Source organism: Drosophila nasuta, chromosome 3, assembly GCF_023558535.2.
Source record: "Drosophila nasuta strain 15112-1781.00 chromosome 3, ASM2355853v1, whole genome shotgun sequence".
NCBI lineage: Eukaryota > Metazoa > Arthropoda > Insecta > Diptera > Drosophilidae > Drosophila > Drosophila nasuta.
The window spans coordinates 1,240,597-1,259,737 of NC_083457.1; the positions used below are offsets into that span (position 1 = coordinate 1,240,597).

At 41.0% G+C, this 19,141-nt stretch overlaps 2 protein-coding genes across 4 annotated transcripts in view; one reads left to right on the forward strand and one right to left on the reverse strand.

Moving 5' to 3' along the window:
- Positions 1-19,141, forward strand: part of LOC132794429 (putative polypeptide N-acetylgalactosaminyltransferase 9) — a 63,298-nt gene that overhangs the window by 41,238 nt on the left and 2,919 nt on the right. For 2 of the 3 annotated variants that reach the window (XM_060804884.1, XM_060804885.1), the window contains 4 exons: positions 13,842-14,060; positions 15,608-15,750; positions 15,813-15,903; positions 16,147-16,257. In XM_060804884.1, coding sequence (XP_060660867.1) covers positions 13,842-14,060; positions 15,608-15,750; positions 15,813-15,903; positions 16,147-16,257 — 564 coding nt within the window. Of the gene's footprint in view, positions 1-13,841; positions 14,061-15,607; positions 15,751-15,812; positions 15,904-16,146; positions 16,258-16,590; positions 16,693-19,141 lie in introns of all 3 variants that reach the window. The other variant, XM_060804886.1, reaches the window with a different exon arrangement.
- On the reverse strand, positions 250-2,244 carry LOC132794430 (imaginal disk growth factor 6). Its single transcript, XM_060804887.1, is given in 5 exon segments — positions 250-926; positions 928-998; positions 1,056-1,263; positions 1,265-1,632; positions 1,914-2,244. Coding segments are annotated over 5 exon segments (1,365 nt in total). The 5' UTR covers positions 2,050-2,244; the 3' UTR covers positions 250-344.

Consider the following 19,141-nt stretch of genomic DNA (forward strand, 5'->3'; position numbering starts at 1 on the left):
CTTGTATTTCGATAACTTTAATGCTGCCTATCAATAAGTTATGAAACTATACATATATAGACATCTGAAAAGTCTAACCTCAAACGTAGTTTCGATAACATTGTTGCTGTATGTCGAAAAGTCCGAAAAATCGCATCGTTTTATCAAAGACAGTCTAATTTTTGGGTTCCTTACTCGATTTATTGAGTGATGTGTCTTATATACTTTTTCACATCTGAGTGTTAATCGGTAATTCAATAATCTCGCGTATTTTGCAATATAAAACATTTATTGTTCGTTATTTTAGTTAAAAACACTTGCGTCAGACAAGAACAGTATTAGAATAGCTTAGCTGGCTGGCAACTTTAGTTAACCAGACGGTATTTGATAGCCCTCAGTATGGGATACTTCTCGTTGGTGCAGAGACCACGGAAATCGTCGAAGGACAAGTCGAACAGGGCGATGCCACCCAAATTGTTGGTGCGCACATAACCGGCCTTATCAGCAGCGCTGTCAGGATCCTCGAAGCTCACCCAGATGCCATTGTCACCCTTCTTATCGGCAGCACGGTAAGCATAGGTGCCAAATCTCTTGGCGGAATCCCGGACCTTAGTCAGCGGTGCATTGGCGCCCTTAGCGTAGGCATTATTCTGATTGGGGAGCAGAGCACAGACCTCGGGCCAGCTGTAGATGCCATGCTGTTGTGTGTTGGCGCCCACGGGTGCTTCGTCGACCACCTTGGCCACAGGGGGCACTCCGGTGTCACCGGAATCGTCTGTCAATTTCCAGGGGCGACCATAAGTGGCGACTCCCACATTAATCTTGCTGGCCGGGCAGCTGTTACGCAGCCAATACTTGACCTGGGCATCCACATTGAACTCGGGATTGCGGTCGCTCAGCTCGTAGAGTGGCGCCGTATAGTCAGCCACTTCCGGATTGCGCTCGGGGGGTGTAGAAGTCAAAGGCGCCGATGTTTACAAAGTCCAGATAGTTGATTACAGCGGGCACATCGAAGAACACTGAATTTGAAGACAATTGATTAGCAAATATCTACATATTGCATGGGATTAACCTACGGGATGAGTTCACATTGGGCAATACTGTAGTTGACAGCAGCAGATTGTCCGGACGGAAGGCGTTCTTCACGTCACGCAACAAGGCGGTAAATTGTTCCTTGTGCTCCTCGGAGCGTTCATCGACAATGAAGTCGCCGCTGAAGACCTTCTTGAAACCCTTCCAGAGACTTCCCAGTCCACTGTGCACCTTCTTGGGTTTGTTTTTGGGGGAATTGCCAAGCGATATCCAAGCCATCGAAGCCATAGGTCTTAACCAGCGAGTACACGGTGTTCACGAAACGGGTGCGACCAGTTGGATTCTCCAGCAGCTCGAGGTATTTGTTGGGCAAATCCTTGGCGTTCTCGCTCTTCTCGATATCCTTGTCACCGCCAATGCTCAGCAGAATGCGCAAATTGGGATACTTGCGCTTCAAGCGGGTCACGGTGCGGAACAGACCCTTGCCCAGATCCAAATCGAGTTGCTCGTTGAGACTCACAGCCTTATGCGAATCACGTTCGAGTCCAGCGTAGCCATAGATCAGATAGTCACAGAACTGTAGAGCTGGTTCCAGGTCATCGATCACCATTTTGCCGAGACCTACACAAAGATGTTTTTATACATTTTTATATTCTCTTCATGTAGTTGGGGATTTAAATAAATTTCGCTTATCTCCCCGCATTGGACAATGACAAACACATAAACCCAATTCTTCGAAGTGTCAGCTGATAAGCCTCACTTTGTTTCTAAGCTATTCACTTTTTTTTTGTAAGATTTCATTTTCATTTGTGTTTGCGTTTATTTACTCATTGTACACCATGTTATTATCGCTTTGTTACCGATTACGTAAGCTTGGGCTTGGGCTACTTTTATGTACTCACCTTCCTTGACAAAACTTGACGAGTCATAGAAGCAGACCAGGTGACGCTGTGGACCCTGCTGTTGTCCCACCTTGCCAGCCCATGCGCCGCTGGCCAGGCACAGTGTCAGTGCCAGCAATGCCAAAGATTTCATCATCTTAGAAGAATTTCCTCCCGTTCGATTTAATTGTTTCACAAGTTGTTTGCTGCTTGGCCGACGACTTGAAACTGAAACTTGAGTTGACGCTCTGACGCTGTCTCAGACTTTGTGTGTGGATCGGAGGCTCTCTGAACAGAGATCGAAGCAGCTTTTGACGAAGGTTGATGTTGATGTTCTTTTTGTTTTTGTGCGCTGAGTAAAGCGTGAATTGATAAACGAGACAAAGCTGAGTTAGCCACTAAAAAGCTCTATAATATGTGTTAGAGTAAATACAGTGATCACTTGACTTGACTGATAATTGTAAATACGTGTTCATTGAAAATATCAATTAAAACGCAGTTAAGATTTTTAATTCAACTATTAAAAATTCATTTGTTACCATTTGCGAATATGTTATTTATTTAAGTAAATAATAATAGTTTTCGGGTACTATTTACTATTTATTTAATCATTACATAAAGAAATATGTCATTTAATTCAGTGAATTCTTTTTAATTAGTGTTCACTGTATTAATTTCTAGGCGTCGTTACAATTTGTCTACGTCTCGCAGTCCATTTAAATGATGATTTCTTGTTTTGATACGTGTCTAGTTTCGCACTTAGCTTAAAGCCGAAGCCTAAAAGCTTTTGTTATCAAACTGGACCCGATGTTATATTTTTGCATAATCGCCTTTCGATCCACTTTACGTCCTAATCCACCTCAGTCTCTCTCTCTGTTTGTTTCTGTCTCCCTTTGTCTGTATCTTGCTCTAACGTGTCTCATATTTCATTCGTCTCTGCCTACGCTCACAGCTCACATCTCACACCAATTCCATTTACTTACTAACAGCTGCCCGCTCTGATCACGACTGCCCACACAAACACACACATTGAGACTGTTGTGCGTTAGCTATTTTGAAATTCATGGAAATGGCCATCGATTGCCTGAGAGTGAAGAGAGAGAGAGAGAGAGAGAGAGAGAGAGAGAGCGAGAGACAAAGGAAGTAGATAGATGGATAGATAGAACATGCCCCCATAGTTTGACCCTTATCTCACTGACAGTTGCACGCACAATCAGCCATATGAGCACCGGAAGGTAATGGAACAATCTACGAGTTGAGGAATCCAAAAACAGCCAACTGCCAGTTGCCAGTTTTGAGTTATCCGACTTATTTGCATAAATTGTTTGCCGATTGCTTTGCGACAAGAAGTCGTTGATATAGAGGAGGCGAGCTACTCACAATTTTATTGTGTTTGTGTTTGGGTTTGGTTTGGCTTGATTGTTGTTTGTTTTTTTATTTTGCATTTCAAAATATTTTTGTGTTACTTTTGTTGTTTGAACTTCTTTTCTTTCATCTTTTATATTCGATGTGTTCTATTTCTTTGCGTTGCTTTAATTCAGTTCAAAAACAATTATCACTCTTTATGGCGTGTCGCATTTATTGTAAAAAATTAAAACCATTTGCATGTGTATGTGGGAGTGTTAGCAGACGATGTGGCAGATAATTGAAATTGCTGTTGGCTCAACATTTGCATAAGTGAAAAGTGCAAAATGTGTGTGCGAACCGGACCGGACCGCACAATGGGTAAAACATTTATCCCCACTTTCGCCTCAGCGCTTGTAAGTTTATGATTAAGTCAATCATACGCACGACTAACCCACAAAAAAAATCCGGCTTAAATTGGCCAAGGGCCACCAGCGTTTTTGTGTGTGTGCGCACATAAAATTGAATTTAGTCTCGGCACGGAATACAACCCGCTTTCAGAAAGACCGCTTCAAGCCCAACCCGCAGTTGTGCTTTTGAACTGCTTTTTGCCTTAGAGTTTTCGTTTCGGTTTTTCCTCAGATGTATACACTTTTTTTTTTATTAATTAATGGCAAGCCATTTGGGTCTAAACGAAATCCTTTCGGCCGCCCTTTTTGCCTTTTCTGCTTTTGTGGTTTTACTCGCTTTTTTTTAAATTTTGTTGTATTTTGCAAATTAATTTTGCTCAAGTAGAGCGCACAGCAGGCAACGTTATTACTTACACATTTTCTGAAAATTACATGCAGTTTAACTTTTAATTGAAATGTTGTAACAAGTGGGGAAGCAACGAGGCAACCAACATAAACCCCAACAAAGCCAAAGTCCTCCGGTCTTCTTTTCCTCTTTCGCAACATTCTCATGCTCATCAGCTGCTGCCATGGCAATGCACTGAGAGCTTTCCCTTCTACTTCCCACTTTATATACGTATCGTATTTACATATAAGTATGTATATACACACGCACACATGTGTGTGTATAGTATATTGTATGTATTTTGTGGCTCTGTTTAATTAAACGTGCTGCAAGCGCTGGAAATCAGTGGCGATATTTTACACCCGCCTGAAAGTATGCTATACTCGTATATTCGCATAAAAAGCACAAGTGCTGCGCCTGGTGTTTTGTGTAGCCTGCTTTCGAGCGAGCCATGAATAATGGCAAAATTATGTTATTTGCAAATTATAAAATGGCCGCCAGTTTAATGCGCTTAACTGGCACTTGACGGTCGCCCACAGCTCTGGCAACGTGACCCCAAACGAGGGTTGCTCGTGCGATAGTTTTGACTGCAACTCGTAGTCAAACAAACTGACCACAGAGTGAACAATTTCAAACAGAAGGTGGTCTTATTGTGGATGACGGGAGCTGACCACACCATCATTGCATTGTATGGCAATGATAAGCAACGTCAGAGAGCGAGAAGAAGAGAGAGAGCGCAACCTCACTCATAACTTTGCATATTAAGCCATATAGAGGGGGATAAAAAAAACACTCGAAAGTTTGGCAGTCTCAGCTGCTGTGGCTCCACTTGCAACCACAGCAACACTGTTGTTGGCGTGTGGGAGGGAGGCTAACAATAACAAGATCAGGCTGCAATCGCAAACAACTCGCAAGTGTATTAATTTGCACCCAATGCACGACGACGACGATGAGGAAAAACAACGAGCCAACAAACAGCCAGAACGAGGCTGTGAACAATATTTTGGTGGGCTATGGGCGTATGATAACCGAGACTAACGACCACTTCAGTCGGCTGTTGGACAATGTGTACTGCGGCTGTGGGCGTGGGCGTGGCGCAGCCACCATTCACCCCCCCCTCCTCCAGGAAAGTGATTTGTGGGCTCGCCCATTTTTTGCAGCTGCAGCAACAACAGCAGCATCAACAGCAACATATGCAAATCACTCACTCAAGCGCGAAGAGTATGCAAGCCAAAAACACCCAACACCAACTCTCTCCCACACTTGTGCACACAAACACACACACACACACACTACTTTGGCTGTATATGAAAGTCAGCTTACGTGGCGCATGATTTATTAAAAAGGACTCGTAAAAATGCACAACACACTCTACAAAAAAAAAAAACAGAAAAAGTGGAACGCAACAAACCCCCAAAACATGCAACTAACACGTTAGAGATGAGAACTTGAGTATCGCATAAAATCATCGTATTAATCTCTTACCTTATTCTACAGTTTTATATAAATTAGGAATATAATAAAATAGAATTGTGTTGTTCAGAGTAAACAGAACAGCAGAAGTTATAAAATTGTAATTGTCCGTCAACTCGGCACATTCGGGTATATGTATATTTTCAGCATCGCCGGCATAAAATATATTCTTATGTTAAGTGGGAATATATAATATTTAAATTAGGTTATGAGCAATTAGGTAAGCAGATCATAAGAAAAAGTAAATATCCTTAAACTCTTCTCTATTTAAGAATTTACTCTAATACACGAACCTTCTGAAGACGCGTTTCTTATAATAAAGGGGAATTAATTTAAATCAAATTCCCTTATATAGAGTAAACAGAACATTCGAGAAATCTACTAGAAAGTATTCTCTACCACCCTGGGCATACATATTTTTAATTTTTCCAGTAGTCAGTTCATTCTAATTCTTTATGAAAATGCTTTTATATAGAGCTTATTTCTAACATTTAGCACACTCAGGTATATATTTTGTGCATCATCGGCCTTAAAGTTTGCAGCAGACAGTCCACTCTAATATACGAACCTTCTACAAATGCTTTTCTCGTCCTGTCACATTCTTTGTACTACGACTATCAACAACAACTCTTATGCCAGCATGCTTCTGTGAGATCGCAGCAAGAATGCATGAGAAATAGCTATGGAAATAAGCTGCTGCAACAGCAACAGCAACACCAACAGCGACAGCAGAAGCAGCATCTACTAAAAGCAGATATGAAACTTTTAAAGCCTCGTCTTTCCCACTGCGTGCACTTCAAACGGACAAAATTTGATACCTTCCCCTTGCTGCATACGGCTGACGCTTAGCCTTATATGATGCACTAAGGGCAAAGAAGTGAGGGATGGGGACGAAACTGCAGGCAACTGGCAACTGGCCCCACTTTGCAAGCCCATCCATCAACTGCCAGCAGTTTGGTTCATTTTTAAGCAATTTTCGCAACCGATATTTTGTGCATGGGAGACAACATTATGGCGTCAGTTGCCCCTCTCTCTCTCTCTTTCTTTGTCTCTCTCGCTCAACCATAACATGCAGATAGATGGCTATATATGTATGTCTGCTACTATATGTATATATGCAACCTGCTAAAGTCGATTTTTTGCATGCCAATGCAAAGTCAAAGTTGTGTTGCCTCTACGCTTGCCAAAGCACATAACCATCATCATCATCATCACCGTTTTCATCCGACAGCATCATTATAATGATCATAATCGTGCAGACCAGACGGGCATCAGGATTGCAGTGAAATGTACTGCAACTGTTTGGCTTGCACTCGCCTGGACGCGTCTGCCTGCAGGTCGGCATTATTAATTGGCCAGCTATATGCATGTTTTCAAGAGTCGAGGCGCCGCTCGCTCTCCCTCATTCTCTGCATTTTCCGGGCTATTTTGCGGCATACAAATCCTTAGTTAAGGCACTCTACTTAATATGCAAGTATACTGCAATCGAAATTTCGGCATAAACCAAAATGTCCCGCAGCATCCTGATTAAAGGCTTATATATGAGACTATTAGGAGAAACATTTGCAATTAAAGCGACAGAGTTAAATTTTAATAAAGTTGAAAAATTTAAACTAAGAAAAGAATTTTCTATGATCAACTTTAGAGAGAACTTAAGCTAAATTTAAAAATTTCTAGGATTAACCCTAGAGTAAGAATAATTCTTAAAGTTGTCCATACAGTTACGAGTGGGGTCCAATTACGTTTACGATTTCCCTCAATCTTTGGGAGAAACGGGAAGTGAAGCTTTTCAACGCAAGCTAAACTGTTATAATTGATGGGCTGCTTATGGGCATAGGTTGCAGGAGCAGGACGTCGTTGTCAGCCATCATATTCGCCCATAAACTTGGATATAAGCACGTACTTAGAGCCGGTTTCCGTAACTCTCCGGCCCGGTTCGCTGCATCTGGCATGCAAATTGAGTGCGCGTTTCGCATAACCAAAAACTTCATTTTCAGCAGTTTGAATAGGCATTGCGATTGCAGTACAAGGAACCGACCACACGCGAGGCACGTTCTGAATGGAAATTTTGATAGCCACAGATGGGGCTGTGTACCACGTTGCGACGTGGCATTTACCCAGGGACAGGGATGAGGACACAGCCTGAGGCAGAGACAGCGGCGTGTTGCTTCCGGCGATAAACTTTGCGTTCCTCTTGCCAAAGTGTCGCGCTGTTTGATGGTAATTATGTTATGTCCAGTGAGACTACGCCTCCATCTTAAGTTGAATAACTGTTGGCCAAATTAAATAAGCGGCTAAGTTGCCACGACCTTCTGCGAGTGGAATTTTGGGGAAATCTGCTGCAAAGGGAGGCGCATTCTGACGACGTTATAAAGTATCATATTGCGCAAAGGACAAGCAGAATGGGGTGGAGGAAGGAAGAAGAAAACGCGTGCCGTTTTCTTTTAATTTTCATAAAATTTCTCCCGCATTTCGTTGTTGTTTTATTTCCTGCGTTTCTTTTGGGCTCTTTGCACGTGCGCGCATTTTACTGCTTAATACGCAGCGTTGCACTTTACTTTTATTGCACTTTCAGAACGCGACGCGCGGCGTGTAAAAACGAGCAAAGTTTTCCATGCGCGCAAATCTCTGCTGCGTTTTATGTACCCAACAGAGGCGTGTGCTGAAGGAGGGACGGTTGTATTACATATATTACGTATACGTTGTTTGAAACGCAATAGTGTAACACACATTACGTATACGTCAAAGTAAAGATACAAAGCTATTTGTATTAAGCCATGAATGTAATTTGATTCAAACGCTTCTTTTGCATGTGTTGTGTGCAACAAAATTGCTGTGTAATGTGTCAACTTTCATCAAGATTGCAGCTTCATGAAATTGTCATGGAAACATACAGTTACAGTCTCTTATGTTAAGCCATGTTTGCTAAAATAAAAAAAAATAATGTTTTAAATAATATTTTATATGCAAGTTGGCATAGTGACCACTAATCACTCGTTACATTTTACTTAAATAGCCGCAGGCCATTTACATTGAAAAATACGAATATATAATTTCAGCTGTGCTCCCCTCTGCGAAGTTGCCTTGACTACAGCCATGCGTTGAGTTAGAAGCAGATAGTCCAGATAAGTATGCCGGCCCTTGGGTTCTACTCCGGCTTATGCTGGGCTGTCTATCTGGGGGTGCTTTCGCTTTCGCTTTCGTGTCGTTTCGTTTCGTTTCATTCGCTGAGGATGCTGGCCAACGTTAAGCACTCGCTAACGGTCCAGTGAACCGGTAATCAAAGCAAAATCAGCTAAGCAACGAACAACTTTTTTATGCTAATTTGCCTGCGTTTCATGTACAATTTTGCCTTCCAACCAGCAGCATCTTCAACACTTCAGCTTCGCATGTGGTTGCGTGTGTGTATGTGTGTGTGAGTGGATATCTGTGTAGGTGTGTCTGTCTGGTACATTAAACATTTTAATAAGCTCCTGAGAAGGCACTCTTGAAGTTTCGTTTAAGCAGGTTAAGCAGGACTTCTGCATTTGGTTTTGCAGGCACCTGGCCCAAAAGCGTGGTTTAAGCACACGGCTTCCTTTAGCAGTCATGCTTGCTCTGTTTCCTCAAAGAAGATCTTAAGTATTACTTAAAACTTATGCAACTATTTACTTTGAGTAGCGTAGCGACTTTTTAGCGCTTGACTCATGCAAATGCGATGCGAAGAGGCATGAAAACTCTTCAAGTTTTCTTCACCATCTCTCTCAACTGCTTCTCCCCCGCAGATACACAAAAATACACAGCATACATATGGGGCAAGTTAGTGTGTGTGTGTGTGTGTATCTGTGGGAATATAGGCGTGTCAGCGCGCACTTGTCAAAAGTCAACTTCACATTATGTCAAGCAGCGTTTTTTCCTTCCTTCCGTCCGCCCTTCCTTCGACGTGTCCTTTGAATTTCTTTCGCATTTTCCCTTTGAAGGAGTAGGGGCAAACCCAACCGCCAACAGCAGACGAGCCGCAGGCACTTTATGCCCTTGTGTATGCGTGCCTGCCTGCCACGCCTCGCCTCCAGGAGGGAGCTACCCTACCCTACCCCCTTCCCCGAAAACATTACGATGCTGACATTAACGGTATTCCCGTACATATACTATATAAACATGCTCCTATAGACTCGCGCCCTCCTGCTGCGTTTTGTGACTGTTTTATTTGATATTAATGTGGTTGTTGCTGCTGTGGCTGTGGCTGTTGCTATTGCTGTTGCCTTTGGCGTTGCTGTCTGGCAGCCCGCAGGTTAGCACATTATTTGCATAGCACACACATTCGGATGCGCATCGCTTGCCGCTTCTCGAGGCGCCTCGCCTTTTGCCTGCTTAATTTGCGGCCATCACGAAGAGCGAGGAGGGGAAACAGGGGAACGGCCAGATTCTGTGAGATCCTGTGCTAAGCACTCTACTCACTGCTTTACACTTGACGAATGGCTTTGGCGGCCAAAGGACCCATCATTTTTTCCAGCATAAATTGTGTCAACCGCAGCACACACACACACACGCAGAGACTAACATAATAAATGCCGTTAGATTTATTTGATATCTAAATAGGCCGTCGTTTTGCCGTTTCACCATTGAAGCCATGTGAGAAATACGAGGCAATTACGATACCCTGTAACTAAGGAACAGCGAGGTAGCAGACTTCGTAGAAGCTCAATGTATAGTGCTCTCAATATTAATAGTAAAATAGTACAAGAAATAAAAAAAAAATCACTGTAAATTTAAATTTTTTTTTTGAATATACATATATAAATTCATGGAAGTACATTAAATGTTAATCGTACACAAAAAGTAAAAACGTGCTAAAATCAAGAATAAAATCTTGAATCAAGAATGTCCGTAAGTCAAAATTGAACCAAGAAGTTTCCTAAATCAAAATCGAATATCTACACAACATTTAGATTGCCTAATCTTCTTTTGTCAAGAATGGAAAAATCTTAAAAGTGAATCAAGATTGCAAAATCTGAAATGAAGATCAAACATTTTAGATTAAATTTAGGTTGGATATACTTGATATAAGATTGATTATGACTCAAATACGAAGATTGAAAAATCTTAGATCAAGATTTTTTGTATAGATTTCTTTTTCTCTCTGCATTTAATATAATGAAGTTCCAGAAGTCTTCAAAAATATCGATATGGTCTCTAGAATAATATAAAGATAATTTTAGAGAGTAACTTGTTAACTTTTGTTTTCACTTCATACTTAATGTAACGTAACTTTCCCTAATGCCATTTATGAAAGAATATTTTATGAAAAACAGTTAAATTACTGTCTTCCTTCAAATTAATCATACTCGTATTTTAAACTTTAAACTATGGCCATAATTAATGCAATATTTTTTTTTCAAAGACTAATTTAATCTTCATGTTCTCAAGTTTCTTCACATACACTGTTGAAAGGGTATTTGGAGGCAGCTCTGCTTTCCTTGCTACTGCTTAAGTTAGAGCTTTTCTTGATTGCGTTTGGGTTGGTTTTTGTTTAGTAGCTAGCTACATATAGCTACAGCAAATTGAATTGATTGATTGGTTTATAAATCAAGCGGGATTTCGCAGCAAGTGCTGAAAGGCAACTTGAGCCTTTGAGACGTCGCGACTCCTTCGTGAAGGAGCGTGAACTTATCGAGCTGACAAACCAACTTATTTGGCATGCAGCATACTCAATGATTTGCTTGGCAACGCTGTGTGAATGTACATATTTATCCCTTGTTGAATCATTTAAGCCGCATTATATGAGTACGCTGTTGACGCTGATGTCGCCAGATGGCAAAAGCGAAAAGTTATGCGAAGTTGTTTGTACAAAATGGAATCTGCAACAGCAACTGCAACTGGAACTGGAACTGCAACTGCAACTGTTCCGTCAACTGCGAGCGGCAACTTTCCTCATCTTTCGGTGTTTATTTATTTATTCAGCGCTGAATTTTATTTCATTTCAGTTTATTTGCACAAGAAACTTATTTTCGTTTTTACTTCCATTTCCGTTGTGCAGGAAAAACCAAAAAAAAGCAGAGAATTTCACAAAAAAGGATCATGCATATATAGGGAAAGGATGTTGGGCGAACAACAACGAGAACAACAACTACAAAAATGCAACTATAGCAACTATAACAATAAAATCCTTTTACACACACATGCATACATTACACACCCACACACAAACACAAAGTCACACAGATGTATCACACAAATGAAGGCTGCGTTTTTGTTACTGCTTTTCACTTTTGCTATTTGTTCTGTCACTTCCGGCGGCGTAAAAAACAACAAAGATGAAGAAAAAAAGTAACAGAAAAATGGCCGCCCGCATGCAGCTTCCGCCTCGCCACGCGCATACATTTGCCTACAACATCATTGTTGTGCATTGTTGTTGCTGATATTGTTGCTGTTGCTGTTGATGTTGCTGCCGGTTTTACCCCGTTCCCCCTTCTCCTTGTTCTTGCCATGACTATGCCACACTCATTGTTGTCTTGTGCCAGCAGCGTTTATTAAATGTCACACTGCGAATTTGCCATCGGCCATAGCTGAGGCTTTAGCCATCCACATCCCCCGATCTCCTGCATCCCTGTGCTATCTGACATCCGTCTGGCAGTCTGGCTTGGCCATGACGCTCTCTCTCCCAAAACACAAAGGCACTTGTCGTGTTTGGAGATTTCACTCGCTGCCTTCACGTTTGTTGTTTTTTGTTTCTTCGTTTTTTTTTTATTCGCCTTCGTTTTTGTTGCTGCCGCCTCTGCTGTCTTGCTTTTGTTTTTACGTCTTGGCACTTTCTTTTGTTGTTGACTTTAAGTTACATATTTTTAGTTGCTTTGCAAAGCAATCCATCCATCCGCCCTCTGGGTTCCCTTTCCTCCGTGTCTCCTGTTGCCAGCACTGATGACAGCTCCCCCGAGTATCAGCCAGTGACAATTTCATTTATTTTGTGCTTCCGTTTGCTGCCTTTTAAAAAGGAAAAACATGCTCGAATTTCCCATAATGTTTGCGCAGCTCCACCCCACGCATCGGCAAATAACCTTTGTAATTTTATTTTCCTTGTGAAAATCTACATAATTTCCTTGTCACATTCGTTTTAAGAGTATTTAGTCTTCCTATTAATGACGTGCTGTACACATTTCGCAGAGTATCTGCTGGTTGTTGTATCTCTCCCTTTTGTGTAGGATTTCTTTCTTATTGGCATTGGAATTTTTTGCCACAAGTTTTTCTTGATTTACTTCAAAATCCTAAAAGCTGTTTGTGCGTATACGTAATATGGCTTCAGATTTTCATATTTTTGATGTCAACATCAATGAATTGCTGTCAACGTTGAATTAGAAATTGTCTTAACAAAGCCAAGCAAAAAGATTGCCTTAAATTTATTAAGTCTATTAACATTTTGCAATTAATTCGTGTTATTTTCCTGGATGCTTTTGTTGATTCTCGCTCGTAGCAAATAAATAAGTAATGGGGAAAAAAGTTTTATTTATTTTTAATTATTCTGTATGATGTCCATTACTTGGAAACTGCAACTTCTGTGGCAGAATGGGCAAAACAAGCAAAAATTGTAATTAAATTGCAATGAAAATGAAATGCAATTCTCCAATTAAATGCAAAATCTGTTCCCTGTGCCACAATGAGGGAGAGAGAGCGAGCGAAACGACGATAGAATGAAAGGGATGCAAGATGCAGCCAGATATGGAGTTAAAGTCGTTATGTGCAAGAGTCCAGCTGGCCAACGTCAGCTAGAATTGAGCTGAAGCAGGAACAGCAGCAACAAGAGCAAAGCAAATACGCAGCACAAAATATTCAATTACAACCAAAATTTGTGGAGAGCCAGGCAAAAAGGCAAAGACAGCTAGAGAAAGAGCAGAAAATGTGAGAGGATGAGGAAAATAAGTTAGTTGGAAGTGCGAAGAGCCAAACGAAAATGTGTACTAAATAAAATGTAGCCTCGGGTGTTTTGAAGCTGTTGAAAGTATCCGAAAAAGACAGACAGCAGAGTGAGGCAGACAAAGTTGCTGCCAGACGGGGCAACTTACACTTCAAATGGTCGGCCTGTGGCATATTGTACGAAGCCAGCTGCAACGTTCGCTCTCAACACTTTACTGGGGATGGGAATTTGCTTAGGTGTGAGCCACTTGAGAGACCAAACGAATGACACATTCGCTTGAGTTTCAATTAGGAAAATTAAATGTCCTTACGAGATTCCATTCGACTTGAAGCCGAGGCCGCCTCTCTTAACCTTGCACTGAACGACAACACAATATTTGTCCAGGCTATTTGCCATTTCTCTATTCACCAGCTGGTATTAAATTTGTTTATTCTTTCTATCTGTTACAGAGCACATCGGAGCCTGTTTATTCACCCACAATGGCCGGGGGTCTCTTTTCCATCGACCGCGAGTTCTTCGAGCGTCTGGGCACCTACGATTCCGGCTTCGATATCTGGGGTGGCGAGAATCTCGAGCTGTCATTCAAGACGTGGATGTGCGGCGGTACTCTCGAAATTGTGCCCTGCTCCCATGTGGGTCACATCTTCCGCAAACGTTCTCCATACAAGGTAAGTTCTTCAGAGTCTTTGGTATTCACAGGCTCAAAGCTCATTAATGACCGACCAATGCGATTGCAAATCATTGGTGAATTAAAAACTTGCAAACATGCAGCCACACAGTGTGGCACAAATAGTAGAGTACATTTGTGTTTGTTGCATGCACCAGAGTAAGGCCAGAGGTCGTGTTTGGTCAATAGTGCCCCTGTGCGGCTCTCTCTCGTTGCAAGTGTGTGTACTTGCCACATGCCACATAGCACAACACGTGCAGGGTCTGCGGCTATGCCACTGTCTTTGGGACACTGCCTCAATTATCAACGGTTTACGCTTGACAAAAGTTTGGCAACTGTTGTGTTGTCAGTGCCGTAGCAGCTTCAATTCCAGCAACTGCAACGGCAACGGCAACTGCAACAACACCAACTGCGGCCTCGGGGAAAAGACATTAAGCTGCAACGAACTAAATAGATACCTGCCTCATGCAAGTGACTCCTGCATGGCATGTAATGGATACTGCGAGGATGCAAAATGAGACCAGCTAAGGTTTATAACTGGGCACACACTTGGCAATTAAAGTTGATTAGAGATAGAAAGTTTCTAATGATGCCAATTTCCATGGGGACCCATATTTTTAGTATATTTAGAGTATAAGTATATTGGCATATTAGTATATTAATATATACGCATATTAGTATATTAGTATATTCGTATATTAGTATATTAACATAAATATTATTACTACTATTTTTAGACAGCTTAGAAAACTTGAGATGATAAACAAATTATACTTTTAATTTGTTCGTCCCTTACAATTCTTCTCTTAAACTAAAAAGATAGTAATTTTGGTAATCTATCAAAAGATATTCATTAAAACACAATTTCTAGAATATATTGAAAACTGTTCCATGCGTAGCTTGTTGTCTGTAGAGTACAATCGACTTGGTGCTGGCTTACTCTCCTTTGCATTAGCTTGCCACAAGCCAAACAGCCACACAAAGGGCAGGCACATACACACACACCAATACACTCGCACGTATACTTTGACAGACAGACACCCACACACGTGCAGGGTAACGCATAAACAAGAACAATACACAGTAAGCAAACACACGAAGAGGGGGGGGGCAAACATGGATCGGAGAGGGAATGTAGACAAAGATAGATAGCCAGAGAAACGACCACAATAGAACCACCATCAGCAGTAGCATCAGGAGCAGCAGCTTGTAGCTTGCAGCTTGTAACTGCAGCTGGTTGCAGCAAGTGGACAACCAGCAGAACTACGAGTATAGTAGATACACATGACGTTAACCGACTCATTCAGGTAATTAGGCTGGACTAGTACACCACCAATGTCTCTCGGTCGGCCCTTCTTCTGTTTTCAAGTTGCAAGTGCATTGTAAAAGCTGTGCTCCGCTTTCCTCTGGTCTGCTTTGCTCTGTTTGTTTGCCAAATATGCTCACTGGCTTTTGCCGCCGCCTCGTTGCATAGTATTGTGGCAATTGGCAGCCAGGTAATGTTGCCAAAACTCTCTAAAGACAACTCCCTATCATCGTCTTTTCTAGTGGCGCACGGGCGTGAATGTGCTGAAGAAGAATTCCGTACGCTTGGCTGAGGTCTGGATGGACGATTACTCCAAGTATTACTATCAGCGCATTGGCAACGATAAAGGCGATTATGGCGATATCAGCGATCGCGTCAAGCTTCGGTAATTACAATATTCATATTCATATTCATTCAGATACTTTTAATATTCTGCTACATTATTAGTGAGGATCTAGAGTGCAAAAGTTTCAAATGGTATTTGGATAACATCTACCCCGAGCTCTTCATACCCGGCGATGCTGTGGCCAATGGCGAGGTAAGTTTTCCGTTCTGTGTTTTGTCCGTGCGAGCACGTAGCTTTTACAGCATGTGGCAAGCGATTACCCTTGAGATGTGGCAACCCGTACCCGGTTCCAGTTCCTGGCTCCTGACTCCTGGCTCTTGTCTCTTGTCTTCTGGCTCCTTGCTGAAGCAATACTAACCCATTAATGTGCCATTTATGGAAAAGTAACAAGACACATAAGCACATACGAATTCCCCCCCTCTATTCTTTCTACAGATAAGAAACTTAGGTTACGGCGGTCGCACCTGCTTGGACTCGCCATCTGGCAGACGCAACTTGAAGAAGGCTGTTGGCTTGTATCCTTGCCACAAGCAGGGTGGCAATCAGGTTTGTTACCACCACAAAAGCAAGCAGCACTGCGACCGCCACAAACTCCGTTGAAGCACAAAACCGTTAAGATTCCCAGTCTAATATGTACTTACTATATAACATATCTTATCTAATAATTACGACCCTGTGTACAGTTTTCTCTCTACCTCCCAATTTACTAATTTCACTAATTTGGCGCACGGTGCGAAACATTTTTCTCTAATTTCCCTATTTGTAAAAAGTCTACAGCGAAAACAATAATAAGAATAGTTGTCGATAATGCGTTCCATGTTTACGTTTGGTCTGTGAGTCGTTTCGCTCTTCATATGATGCATCAACCTTAATTTGCAGATCAAAAACATTAACACCAACATGTGCCTCGATGTTGATGGAAAGAATGAGGACGAGTCGCCTGTCGGTGTCTACGGCTGCCATGGCCAAGGAGGACATCAGGTATCCAATTCCAAATCCAAATAAAAACTCAAAATTCCATCGTTTGTCCCCCGGATGTTAATTCTGAGCTGCCTTTCGATTTTTTTGCTTGGGCTCCTCATCGTATTTTGCATTTGGTTTCGGCTTCATTGGCTTTGGGTGAAAAACGAATGCTTTCTGATGGCTTCGCTTTCAGTTGTCGCCTGTAATAAAACTGTAACATACTTAGTTTCCTGCTTGCTTAATTAACCAATTGACTATACGACTCTCAACTGGAAACAGAGTACTAAACTGTATATATATATTCGAAATACTCTAAACTTTTTAGCTTGACCTTACTTCCTATATTAAGGGCAAACAAATTAGCAACAACTATTAACAATGGATTCTATTTTAACTATGTTACGTAATATAAATTCTTGCCTTTTATATGAAAATCAAAGTGGAAAACAACTATTAACCAAGGGTGTTTTTTTTTTAGTTTACATAATTTAAAACAATCTTTTCTAGATTAATTCGTTCTTAACTCGTTCTTACTTTTTGCATTCTCGTTTCTTCGTTTCTACGTTTTAATCGACTAAGTTTCTTTTCTTTAATTATTTCACTCTCGCAGTTACCTCACTTTTTTTAATATTGTATTTCTTACTACTAACAACTTGTTATTCTTTTACAATCTTGTAAATCACTTGAATTTGATTTTTGCTCTGGTTGCGCTCGTAGTATTGATTCTGGCCGCAGGTCTTGTGGGATTTTTGATACGTTTTTGAGATGGACAACAAGTAGAAATTCCCCCCAATCCAAATCGTAGTCGTATTAACCAATGGCCCAAAAATAAAAAAAAAACTAAAATAAAAAAATAATTAATAAATTCTTTTTTGAAAATCCTGCGGTTTTGAGCACTAATTTCACGGAGTTTGTGGTCTATGAAATGTATTTGCAAATACTTTTTCGCAATTACCATATTTAACATGCTCGCAAAATGAAAGTATTTATCAGAGAAAAATATTAAAAATTTTGTTTTTTCGTTTAATTGCCATGGACAGAGTAAAACTCATTGACATTACAGAACAAACACAAATACACAAATATGACAGAGACTCGTACACAAACACAAGTTTTGTAAATTGAAATTTATGCAATGTTGCAAAATTAATTAAATTGCAATCATAAATTAAATGACAAAAATGATAAATCATTTCCATGGCTTTAACCGTCCGGCATCGTGCTGTGCTGGTTTTTATTTGCAAACCAACCAACCAACCAACCAACCAGACAACCAACAACAATAATACATCAAAATACAATAACAGCCATAACAACGCCAGCAATAAACACAGAAGCAAAAACTGTGACAATTTTGCCAACATTTAATAACAACTATTTCGACAACAAGAACGCATAACAAAACTGCATACAAATGAACTGAAACAGACAACAAGAAAACGGAAAACACTATTTAAAACACAGGGATAAACAACAGACACACACACAAATACACACATATACATATATAGACAGGCAGAGACACATTCAACATTAAATGGAAAGTGTTGACCTCGTTCCGCTTGCAGCGCACACGTGACGTAACGCTTTGAAAATCGCCAGACAACTCCTCCTGCCACGCCCCAAACTGTTGTAATGCGTTTGCCAAGTTGTAAATGAAAGAAAATCCGTTTGAATTGCATAGAAAAAGACTAAAGGATACTCAGTGCTATCGATACATTAAACTTCCCCATCTTGAACTTCTGTAGTAAGGGGTATAAAATAGTCACTCTGATGTGTGGAAGCAACGTTGCATAAAATAATCAACATTTGCTAACTTTCAGCATGCCAGATGTGGGCGTGGAAAATGTAAATTCTTACACTCTCGCAAAAAAGAGGAATCCCCTTTTACCTCTGACTATCCAAAGTAAAGTGTGCTCAATTCTTTTGACTAACATCACGTCAAAGGATTCGCTCAGTAGTTCTGCCAGCGCTTTGCGCTGACGGTTAACAACAAAAAACAACAGCTCGAAAAAAAGCGACGCAATATAATAAAAAAATTTTAATTTTCTCATAAACGCGCGAGTCTAGAAAAAACTGGGATGAAAAAGAGAGATGCAGAAAAAACTATGGACTGTGCTGATAAAACGGAAAAACTTTCGCATGCATATTAAAAAATTGTGCAAGAGATACAAAAACCAAAAACCAGACCAAAATGGGGCAGCAAAGCATAACAGCAAAAAAAAAACTCAAAAGTGTACAGACTGTTAAAGTAAAAGAAAAAGATACATACATAATTAAAAACGTATCATGCATCACGGAAAAAAATACGCCGTGCCATCTAGGAAAAGTCTCGCAAAAGGCTTTCACTGAAGAGAGAAATGCAAATGCAAACCGTGAAAATGAAGGCCACACAGCACTGAAATGAGGCTGACGGCGGCAATACCGAGTGGAAAAAAACAAAGTGCAAAGGGCGAGGGGCGAGGAG